This window comes from Thermobia domestica, chromosome 2, assembly GCF_964235325.1.
Source record: "Thermobia domestica chromosome 2, izTheDome1.hap1.1, whole genome shotgun sequence".
Classification (NCBI taxonomy): domain Eukaryota; kingdom Metazoa; phylum Arthropoda; class Insecta; order Zygentoma; family Lepismatidae; genus Thermobia; species Thermobia domestica.
The window spans coordinates 87711603-87724329 of record NC_137455.1 but is presented as its reverse complement, the minus strand read 5'-3'; the positions used below and the strand labels follow the sequence as shown (position 1 = coordinate 87724329).

The 12727-nt window shown below is 37.0% G+C and overlaps 1 protein-coding gene across 2 annotated transcripts in view; it reads left to right on the top strand.

The window, feature by feature from the left end:
* qua (villin like protein quail) overlaps nucleotides 1-12727 on the top strand; it is a 132952-nt gene that overhangs the window by 30050 nt on the left and 90175 nt on the right. Inside the window, exon 1 of one of the 2 annotated variants that reach the window (XM_081743769.1) lies at nucleotides 10800-10830. The exons of the other annotated variant lie outside the window; for it this stretch is intronic. Within the exon in view, the coding sequence (XP_081599895.1) occupies nucleotides 10815-10830 (16 nt within the window). The 5' untranslated portion in view covers nucleotides 10800-10814. Of the gene's footprint in view, nucleotides 1-10799; nucleotides 10831-12727 lie in introns of those variants that run through there. 2 annotated transcript variants of the gene reach the window in all.

The window sequence follows — 12727 nt, the reverse complement described above, 5'->3', positions numbered from 1 at the left end:
TATGATCAAGATGTTTAATATTTAAAACTTTCATAGTATGTCCTGTGTAAAAGGAATAGTTTTGCGTCCTCATTCAGCACCGAGTTTAGGAAGGTGGGACCTTCAATTAACGTGGGCTCCGTCGCTACCGGGGCATGAGTCCGACCATTTGATTGATGAGTCTAGACCAGTCCTCACCACACTATCTCGCCTCCAGGAGAGCTGGAGTATAGGATAACTCCACCAGCTTCGGCCTATCCAAAATAAAACATTAAATATTGAGTGTCGCGTGACCATGACTAATGACAATTAGTCCATCTTGATTTCACCCGAGTTCAACTCTGCCTTAATGTTTTAGCTATAGCTAACATTCTACTCTTTGGTGTGGGAGGTAACATATGAATAAAAATTAGTTGCTAAGCCAATTTGAACGCGTTGTTGAACCCTTAGCGTGGCAAACCAAAGGCCTTTCTATATGTCGTCTAAATTTTTCATTTCGTGCAATCGTGTTAGCATCATATTAACATAAGGGTGTGGCTTCTTTTGGTTACAGTTATGGTTTCAAATGAAATTTATATTTGCGTGTAACCTTTTCATTTTAGACAAAAGGAAAAAAAAAGTTAATATTCACGAAATGTACTGTGATGTTGAAAGTTGGTTTCTGGGTAGCTATGTTCCCTGAAAATACATATAAAATTACGGTTAATCTAGAGCGGGCATGACAAAAATATCTCAAAGCATACGACATCGAAGTCTTATTCTGAAGGTTGATGTTTGAATTCTTTTTTTTTTTTTTCTCGTACACGTGTTTATAACGACAAGTGAAAGTTCAAATTATTGTCTAATCTCACAATCAGTGCATAATTACAAAAGAAACATGGAATGTGTAGAATAATTCAGCGTATATTTACAACGCATTTCGTCGACTTCTGTGAGTATAGAAGAGAGCGCAGAGTAAGTAAAATGTAATTTGACTCACGAATGTTACTCTTATTTAAGAAGGGCCGCGGTGGCTCAATAGTAGAGCGTTCAGCTCTGGTGCATGGGGTTCTTGGTTCGATCCCACCACAAGTGAGCTTTGTGGTGGACAAACACCGTGTGCGTACGTTTTCTCGGGGTTCTCCCGTTTCCTTCCACTTTATTCATTCCACAATTTCATTCATTTCTCATCATCCCCGTCCCCTTTAGCCTAGCCAGTATAATCGTGGGACGTAAAACTTTAAAGATTTCATTTCATTTCTTATTTAAGAAGGTGGGATTTAATCAACACCTCTTCATGCTAATCATCATCACCTTAAGTCTTCTGCCATCATTTTTTAGGTTACTTGCCGAACATTTAGAAGCAGTTCTACCACTAATCTCTTCATTTTGACGTTAAGAATTACAGATCATCAATTACAGTCCTACGTATTTTCTTTTACCGTCTGTTAGTACTGTGCAGTATCGGGATTTGGATACCGAAATATCAAGAAATAATAATAATAAAAAAAATCGAATATCGAGCTATCGAACAATGAAAGTATCAAAAAACTTCAAAATGTTGAAAATTATCGAATATCGAAATACCAAAAATATCTTTAAAAAATCAAGATATCGAACATAAATATATCGAAAATATCGGAAGGCCTAATATCAAAAAGTTGAATAGGGGTATCAATTAATTTTTTTATATACTCCAGCATGTTGAAATGTCGATCAATGGATCGAAATATCTATCGCGCGTCCCTTCCTAATATAAAACAATTTCTTCTCAAATTATATCTTAACCAACTGAGTTTTTTCTATTTTCCCCATATTTTATACCAATACAAAAATGGTTTAGTAACTTTTGTTTTGTTGTATCTTTTTTGGTACATTGTTTTGCCTGCCAGGTTGAATTTAGGCATCCAGTAAAACACATTAGGCAACCAATGCGATAGTTGCGATGTTGGGGTTGCCTAACTTGAACCTTGCTGGTAACAACTGTTAATGCTAGTTCCAAAACCAATCAAAACAGCCAGTCCCAGACTCAAGATAGGACTCAGAACTTACTGGATTCTGTAATTACCCTTTTCTTAGTTGTAGAATCCACTACATGGAAACAAAAGTGGTACTTAAACAAGAAAGTTATAAAAAGTCAAAAAAGCTAAATTTTCCGTTCTCTTCCAAAAATCCTATCTTTAGCATACGTACAACGTTTTTCGCCTCAATTTTATACCTTATCTACTCCTTTAATTTTCAACATTCTTCTGTAGCACCACATTTCGAAGGTTTCCATTTTGCATTTTCTTCTTCACATAAAGTCCATACCTCACATACATACAACGCCATATATATATGCTTTTATCACCCTTTTCTTAGTTCTATGTTAATATTTCTGGTCAAGAGCTTTTGTTTTCCTTCAGCGAGCACCTTCGTCAGAGCTATTGTTTTCATTCTAACTCATTTTAGAGTTCTGACGTTCTTATTGGAGAGGGGAAAGGGAACATTGAAATAACCATAGAAATCACCATCACAAGTACTCTGTCAATACTGACAGCTCATTTGTCGCAATAGTAGGGGAGCTTAGGGGAAGTATCCTGCACTTTGTGTTAAAAAGGTGCCACTCGGATATGTTGTTCCCCTGATCCAACTAAGCAGGAATCAAAGTGGCCCCACTCCGACAGGTGGCCAGAATCCAATATGGCGGCTATCAAAGATGGCCGCCTCTGCGAATTCATAGTGTTGGTTTTAGAGGCATATATCTCCTTAACTAATAGCCCAATCTTCACGATTCAAAAACTAAACGACGTAGAAGATAACATGGTCTAACAAATTAGCAAAAGGTTTTACCTAACACTGAAATTAACACCTACAGAAATTATTTAATTTGGAACTTTACATTTCTTATGATGGAGTTTACTCATATTTTTTTTAAAATAACAAGTAAACGGCTGGGATTATCGAAAAATATGTTGTATAACTTTTTAAAAAGTGTTAAATTATCTTTCGTTTGGTGTATATTTCATTCAGATTGGTTAATAAACAACGAAGTTATGACAATTTAAAATTCGCATTGAGTCGATTGATTTTCCCAAATGTCGAGCGAGAGTTCATTTACCGTAATAAAACATCACTGATGGATGCTGCATTGTACGAAACAAATCATTCTCTTGTGATGTATTCTTCATAAGTCCCACTTTCACCAGAAGCACGAAGTAGCCTGGCCAACAGGCCCGTATCCAGGGGGGTCTAGGGGGCCAGGTCCCCCTAAATTTTTGCTTGCCCTCTAAAATTTTCACTGTAGGCTTGCAAATGAACTATAATATGGTGATAAACTATAATATGGCTGGATCGGGGCCCCCTACATTTTTGGGCTGGCTACGGCCTACTGACCAAGCCCGGTTGTGAATCCAATATGGCGGCCATTAATTATGATTCATAAAAATTAGTTTCTTTCGAAATATTGACCCGAGTATCTAGATTTGTAAACGAATACGGACAAAGTAATATCGCCTATTCTATTACTGTTCACTTTTATACATGAATCAAGTTTAAGAATATCTTAAGAAATTACGTGCGTAGCGTCACGATAGAAAAGTTTTATTGTTTCATCTGAATTGAAAGAGAACTGCACAAGAAGACTAAGAAATAAATTCATGTCTTTAAACCATAGACATTGGCTTTATATCCTTTACAATATTATAAGGAAAGTACATAAAGCAATATATTGTTTTAAATTAGAAAGTAAATAATTTCTTTCGTATTGTAAGAACAGAAACACAACGCAAACACTTGGTTCGATAATTTGAAATTCACAATATATCTTTTGGATTTTCTATGTGTGCAAACAGTTTTATGATTTCAACGAACAGTTAATATTACTTTTTGTACAAGCTATTCTATAAAGAATCATACATTTAAGTTTATCTATTTATTGGTACGTTTCCAACGTGGTATAAATTTACTGTGGATCAACTGAATTTTCAAAAATTATGAGTGCTACTTACATGAAAGTTCTGTTGGTCTAGATCTTCGTTTTCAGTTTCCATCACCTTTCCACATGTTCCCCTACACATAGAACAAAAAAGCAACACGGGACGCTTCCACTTCTACAACGACATCTTGGGGCACATGTCTTGCAGGCACATTTCAAAAAGAGTTTCCTTCATGCTTCGTATATAACTGGAATGGAAGTCCATGTTGGAGAAAGTTCACTTTCATTGTCAGTTCATCTCCAGTTTACTGGTGAAGGAATATGTGCTATCTTCTTTATTGCCTGGCCCCAAATTTGTCCAGCTTGGTATGCTGCACGCTTGGTGTGAAGAAGTAAGGCATCACAAGTTGGAGAAAGTGCAGTAAGAGGTCTGCCCTTTTCCAAAAAGAATTCTCGCCGGGCTTCATTAACTTTAAATTTTTCACTTGTTTTTGAATATAATAGGACAACATATCGTTGCAGTGAATTAAAACAATTTTTGCCTATGTTGATTACAGGGTGTGAAATAGTTAGGAAAGCTGTGGTCACCTCTGGATACAAAAGCCATGTTTTTCATGCTTATAATTGTCCATGTCCGAGCAAGTATGACACTGTATCACATCCTGTAAATGCGTGGAGGCCTCGTAACGCAGTTGATTTTTCTTTTCCTAATGCTTTTGAAATATGATGAACTGGGAAAAATCAATGATGTTTCTTCGTGCCGAAAGATATCCATAATTCTTCTAAACCGTGTCGCTCAAAGTCGTAGAAAAACGATACAGCAAGTATTACATCTGTGTCTACTGTGTGGATAACTCTTCTTGTGTGCATTTAATGCTGCATCAAAGCAATGTAACATGATCCTACTATCAGCTTCTTCTAAATGATTTCCTGATGATTTGTTTGAAAATGTTGGAAGATTTCTTGAAGTCTCTATGTGATATCCATTACTGGTTGCTACCTCAAAGTTACTTCCTTCCTTTTTACACATAGACTTTTCAAGAAAAAGGAACAGTTCTTATTTATTTGCGTCATTACGAAGGAAATCGTTCCACGTGTTAGGAATTGGTGTAGTTGGCGTTACTTTTGTCCTTATTTTTACACCCCTGCTTTCTCTTGTGGAAGATTTTATGCTCTTTGAAGAGTACCTATCCCATATAAGATCCACTTGCTTTGCATGGAATGTGTCTGCTTCTCTTTGAACATATTTGAAGAAATTACACTGGAAATAATCACAAAACGTTTCTACTGATACTAGTTGCAAAATGTGAACCAAAATTGCTCCATCAAATAACAAAACATCACAAAAATTAGGAAAGTGTTCTTCTTTGATGTTGGCTTCACTCTCTAGAAGCATAACTAAGTCGGACTTTTTTGAGGATTGTGAATTATGGCAGAGAGACTGTGGAATCGGTTGACTCTCATGCTGAAAGAATTCATCCAAGTCAAGTCGTCTTTTTTGACTGACGCGTAGTAAGCGAGAGAATAGCTCAACGTCCATCTTAAGTAATTTTATTTCATTTGTATTTGTTTTATTCTTTTGAAAGGAAGAATGAAACACTAGAGAAGATCTTCTCATGGGCGAAAACAATGGCTTGGTACATTCTACTAATCTTTGTTGCACAAATTCCTTATACATATTAGACCCTTTTTCTTCTGTTGAATATATGGATTCAATTGTATCACCGCTATAGATGATTCTGGAAGCAACATTAACAAGTCCACTATTTTCTTCAAACGGATTTCCCAATTCGACGAAAACTTCTTTCATCTTTTCAACGGACGATTTAAATCTTTCTTGCATCGACGAGTAATCTTCATGGTGCTTATTATCAGGATCATATTCATTATATGATATTTTGAATTCATTAATTAGTCTACTAATTTCTGGTCCCGCTGTCATCCATTTGACAAGAGCATTGTCGTCATGTAAGAGACCAATCGCTCCGCCATCCCCTTTTATAATTTTGTTATTCTGTTCGTGAGCCTGATCTATAGCTATTGCAGAGAAAGGTTTTGATGTCTTTCTTATCACAAAGTAACCCATTTCGAAAGCATAATTTCAGGATGTGTTTCTTCCAACTTCTTCAAATCAAAAATGCGAACGTGAAGCCAACGAGCATAGTTAAGGTGGTCCATTGCGAAAAACAATTCCGCCATTAGTTTTAGTGTTTCAATGTAGAGCTTAAAATTTTCTTGACGTATGGCTCTGATGTAAATTAAAAGTAAAATCACGAAACTGTAATATATTATCCAAAACTTGAACGGTGGACACGAATATTCCTTTTCAGTATACCAATCATTGAAAGATTGCCAAGATGAAGAATTCTGATATACATCACACTTCAAATGATGTAAAACTGTCAGAGTAACCTGATGAGCAAAACGAGCTTTGGTAATGTGAGTTACTTTCAATATACTGTCAGCGGTTCCTGATGTTGTTACATCTGACTTGTATAAAATTTCTACCCAACCACTTCCATCTAACCATTTGCCTATAAGATGCAGGAAGGCTTGTTCAATGTGCAATCCTCCCAACATCAGAATTTGATTATCTTCGCCATATAACTCTGGCCAATTCCATTGAATTCGTTTCCCCAAGGCAAATAGTGGTTGATCCATTATAAGAACCGGAACTTGTCCTTTGTTGACTTTGTCTGTAAGTTCTCGTAGATCATTCATTTCGTGCCTTATCATAGCAACAGATTTAGAGTCTCCCTTAAACAACGGAAGCAGGTAACATACACTTGACATTTGCAGAGTTTCAGTTTTCGAGGCATGGTGTACAGACCAAGTGCAAATAGTGTCATTTTTTAAGCATGCTTCAAGCCAACACTCCCAGTTTTTTTCTTCTGCGAAAAATCCATTTCGCGGAAGAACTTTCTTTACAAACTGCGGATTCTGTTGAATTAAAACTGGTTCCTTATTAGTGATATAAGCAGGAGGTACTAGAGCAGGGATGCAAATAACCACTCTCCCAGGGCGAGTGGTTCATCGGTGCGGGCGAGTATTGAATATCATAACCAAGGTAAATAAATGATTTCTATTGTGGGATGTAGGCTAGTAGATTTTTTTTTGAGTGAGTAAAATTTTGTTGCTTATTTGCATCTCTGTACAAGAGCATAATTATCGGGGAGAGCAGGAGCAGTTCTCATTTTTATATTCACTTATCCAGTGAGACATGGTCACGTCGAATGCCAGGGTTATCTTTAGAAGGGTGCTGGAAAATAGAAATGCTCGTACCATGAAAAGAATCCTTTGATGTTGTGCTAGAAGGATTGTAGTCAATATTATCTAATGCTGCAACGGTTAAAATACCTCGACGAAGATTGGAAGGACAAACCCATTTCTTCACTTTGATTTATCAAGCACTGAGAAAGACTTGAAGATATTTCCTGTACACGTGTAGACGAATTGCCTGGTGAATGCAGTTCATTTATGGGAGATTTTTTACGAGTTTTAGCATACAACCTCAGCCCAACATAGAGATAAAGAGGTGGCTCGCGATTGCTTTATGCCTTGCTGCTTCTGTTTCAATATCGCCTACTTTCTGATAGAAGTTATAAAATATAAATTGACTTGCTATCAGGCGATAAACTTGTAGTTGCTTGACTTGCGTTGCTATCAGGGGTGACAGATAAATCATAAAGTAACATATTAACAGCAGCTATTAGTGAAGGAGGAACAGAAATCTTCCTGGCAGTGATTCTCAATTTTTTCTGCAAAATGACTCTTGTGGTTTGCCATATCCTTTCGAAGCATCTTAACGACACGATTTAGTGCCATAGCATCTTCTTCAATGTCTTTCTCCAGCTCACTTATTATGCCAGATCCTTCTCAAAGCAAAACATCTCTGCCGGACAGAAGAGCTGTTAGCTCTGGCCTGTGACGAAGATTCCTTTCACGAAATCTTGTACTACGAACTTCTATTTCTTCTGATTCAGGCTTCTTCATAATCATCATTAACCGTGTTTTGTACAATTTAAAAACATCGCTCATTTTGAATCGACGACTTCTTGGTAACACAAGAATTGCGGAGGCGCCTCAAACTTTTCCTTCTGTGTGTGATTCCAAAGTATTCCCGCCGAAACATTATACGGGATTTACGCTATTGTTACTTTCGATGGAAATACTTCGAGAATAGTACAGTTGTTATTACTCCAAGTTTTTTAAACACTCAGTTCTATCCGATTCTTTTGACGTATTTCGAAACATGATTTGGAGTTCATTCTTTCCCATACTTACTCTGTGGGGCAGAAGGATGGGGAAGAGAAAAATGTTTGTTATTACTTTGTCACAGTTGTTTATAAATCTAGATACTTCAATAAATATTTCGAAAAAGACTTATCTTTATGGATGATAATTAATGGCCGCCATATTGGATTCACATAACCGGGGTCGGTCAGGCTGTCTTGTGCTCTGATGAAAATGGGACTTATGAAGAACACATCACAAGAGAATGATTTGTTTCGTACAATGCAGCATCCATCAGTGATGTTTTATTACGATAAATGAATTCTCGCTTGACATTTGGGAAAATCAATCGACTCAATGCGAATCTTTAAATTGTCATAACTTCGTTATTTATTAACCAATCTGAATGAAATATACACCAAACGAAAGATAATTTAACACTTTTTAAAAAGTTATACGACATCTTTTTCGATGATCCCAGCCGTTTACTTGTTATTTTAAAAAATATGAGTAAACTACATCATAAGAAATGTAAAGTTCCAAATTAAATAATTTCTGTAGGTGTTAATTTCAGTGTTAGGTAAAACCTTTTGCTAATTTGTTAGACCATGTTATGTTCTACGTCGTTTAGTTTTTGAATCGTGAAGATTGGGCTATTAGTTAAGGAGATATATACCTCTAAAACCAACACTATGAATTCGCAGAGGCGGCCATCTTTGATAGCCGCCATATTGGATTCTGGCCACCTGTCGGAGTGGGGCCACTTCGATTCCTGCTTAGTTGGATCAGGGGAACAACATATCCGAGCGGCACCTTTTTAACACAAAGTGCAGGGTTTGGCCATTTTTTTGCCTTAAGCTCCCCTACTACAAGCTTAGAAGCTTCCATGCGTTGCTGCTCTCCGCTTAGTCTCTTGATTTAATGCACCAGTTACCATGCTTATTAATAGTCCATCAAGTGTAATATTCTCTATCCTCTTTAACCTTCTACAAGACTTCATATTAGATTCTGTTTCTAATAAGGCAGTTGCGTCTCAAAAATACCTAACGAGTTATTATACAGGTCTCTCTCCCCAATGTCATACTAATAATCCTCATTGTGTTTCGTTCCACACAACGGCTTTATTTGTTCTTCTCCGTATCTTAATTTCTAACGATTCCATTCGCTTTATTTTATTTACTTATTTATTTTAAATCAATTTTTCATGGTGCTCATGTTTAGCTTTGTACAGTACAAAATTGTACACGAAACATTTGTTTAATATTTTTCGTAAACAGGGCCGCGGTGGCTCAGTGGTAGAGCGTTCACCTCTGGTGCTTGGGGTACAGGGTTCGATCCCAGCCCCCTTCCATGTAAACTTTGTGGTGGACAAACACCGTGTGCGTGAGTTTCCTCAGGGTTCTCCCGTTTCCTCCCACTTTCTTCATTCCGCCATTTCACTCATTTCTCATAACCACCGTCTCATTTAGCCTTACCGGCATAACCGTGGGACGTAAAACTCAAAGATTTCATTTTTCATTTTCTTTTTCGTAAACAGTGAAAGTTTGTTATGATTTTGATTTAGGGATTTAGATTTCTGGGCTTTCGACATCGATGGCCATGTTAGCCAGTCACGTAAGAGAGATGACGTCTCTCAGTGAGCAGACTATCTGGTGAAAGGGAAGAGGCCTGGGGCTTTTATATTAGGCACCACCCCGGCATTTGCCTGGTGTGAATGAGGAAAACCCAGGAAAACCTCGTTCAGGATGGCTGACCTGAAAAAACTTGTTACATTTTTTTCGATCGAGTGCTTCCTCCGGGACTCGAACCGGGACCACTCACACCGAAGGCGAGAGCGTTAGCGACTTCGCTACGCAGGGTTGCGATATGATTTTGAGTTTAGCGTCCCTTTCAGCAGCGATACTGTATGAGACGTGGACTTACAACTTAATGTGGGATCCGAATTATATGAGGTCCTCCGGGAATCGAACCCAACTTCCCACGCCAAAGACACGAAGGAGCTCGTAAATATTGAAGGAGTTATACGTTGTTTTAAGCTTTCACGAGGAAAGTGAGAACGAGAAGTTATTTCTCTCTATGACTTTCAGGAATACTTCGGTTTGGTACTAAAAAGATACGACGTAGTCGTGAAAACCATATAAAGGAATTAGTCAAATCAGAAGTTTAAAATTTTATTACTAATAATAATAATGAAAAGAGCACTTGCCAATATAAATCAGTGCACTGAAAAAAAAAAAAAAAAAAAAAAAAAGAAGTGCGTGAATTCTACAATACTAAGAACCTCGAATATATTCATCATCGAATAGGTTAAGCACATCTGGTATATTATCTTTAGCCTATCCATTACTGTGTAAGTTTTCCTCTTCTTGGCCTTGGTCGTAACATTTTTTTTTTTTTTTTTTTAAGGGCGTTCGCTGGAAACTTCCTTATTTGATACCTACCTAGGTAGAACGGTGAGGTTGATGAAGAATGTCTTCGCATGGGCAAAATGCAAATTGCAATGAAGTCCGCGTCATTTGTATCATTGTTTTGAGACTAAAAATATCTCCTAATTATTGTTCAATAGTTTATTTTTTTCTTGTCTGTTTAACAATAGTAAGAACGTGAATTGATTGTTTATAAAGACGAATTGATGCGACGGGAATTTTAAGGTCACGAGGAACAACAACCAGGACAGACGTGCTGAGGTTTTGACAAGTGAGGAATAATGACAAGTCATTTAGGTAAGTAAACAATTGTGTTAACCCTGCACCCAGGAGTTCTTATTCGTACACAAACTTTGAATCAGTCCGTTAGAAACCGTTATAATCGCTATTTGGTACACAGGAAACAAAGAATGAGAAGATATTTGACATAGGGACTTGAGTTCATTTTGATTGTCTAACTTCCTGGATGCTTCTGGGCACAGACGTCTCTGGAAAGTTAAAATTGTTGGAGACGGTGACCGCTAGCATGCTACTATACTAGACTCTTACTGAATTTACGTCAAATTTATGAGTAAATGGTAATATACTTGAATTATGAGATAACTGCATCCTTGTACTACCTTTACCAATACAATCGATCGGTTAAACATGATGTATTTCGGCCAGTATTTGTTGTTGTTTCCGATGGGTTCTAAAGTTGTGAGCTGCATATGGAACTTACAATGATTATGTTTTACATTTACTTATAAATATTATAATGAAAGAATTATTATTATTATTATTATTATTATTATTATTATTATTATTATTATTATTGTTATTATTTTAAGTTTCTGAAAGATGGAACTTTGAAGTCCAAATAGATCATACATAAGTAAGGGAGGAAAACTTACTTGCATGAAAATAAAGTGGAACATCCACCAGCCTATGCTTTCTGTACGTACCAGATATATTGTTTGGAACCGAAAAAGTGAGTTTTAGATCGTTTCACTTAGGTTCAGTGCAGCAGTGATGAAATCACTTAATTAACCGATTTCAATCCCACCAACCTAATATTTAACAACACGTATAATTTCATTTGTTGTGCCTCTCTGCACTTCTTTCATATAGATCAGCATTGGTTATTTTCATCATCCCAACAAAATATTGGGGGGACACGTTCCCCCTGTCCCCCCGCCAGAGACGCCCGTGCTTCTGGGTGGCGACGTTCTTTTAAATTACCACAAATGAAGCTCTATTTTATTCAATATGTAAGTTAATTGTTCATATTTACTTTTTGGCTCGAAACCTTTTAATTGTACAAAATTCATTTGTTCATAGTCTTCAATAGATAGCAAATCAAAAGATACCATTACAGTTCAATTTCATTATGTAATGACCCTTCGCCAGTGGCGGATCCCCCAGAAGAGGAAATTTTCTTATTTTATACATATAAATAAAACTCATTCCAGAGTTTTAAGCTGTTAAAAGTAGCTCTAAGTAACAGTATGACAACTCACTGCCCCCTCCCCCTAGAAGTTGGTCCTGGATCCGCCCCTGTCCTTCGCTTACAGTTACCAATGATGAGACCTCTGAAAGGTTGATTGGTTTGAGTTGTAGTTTAAAGCCCCTTTAAGCATTGATGCTATATAAGACGTGAACCTACAGCTGAAAGTGTGATCCGAACCACATGAGTTCCAATCGGCACAGGCGTAACTAGAAGGGGTCAGCCGCCCCTAGAATACCGTTGGACAAGAATAAGGTTCTTTCAATTCTCATATGTAAAGATCATGGCCTCTTCTATAAAAATTTCCTAATTACACAAATGCTAATCAGAAATCAAACTCAAAACTTCCGCTTCGAAGGCGCATATGGTATCCATATAACCACAATAGAGATCTACACGGACTCGGGCCTACAAAGCATATATCACTTCGAGCTCGGGCTGTAAAGTTGTAAATATACAATCATATTTCTCGGACGTTTCGGGCCTAACTTTGTAAATATACTGCACAACGATATTTATTGCACCGTTCTTTCTGGAGAACTTTTAGACCACAATTGCAAAATTAAAGGGCTAATTGCTATAAATAAAGGTACAATTTTGCGTTAATTATTAAGTTTCTGTAATTCAGGCTTATTTTGGGCTTATTTGATTATCACACTAGCTCGCGCCGGGCTCGGGCCTAAATGCTAAAACATATTTCGGACTCGA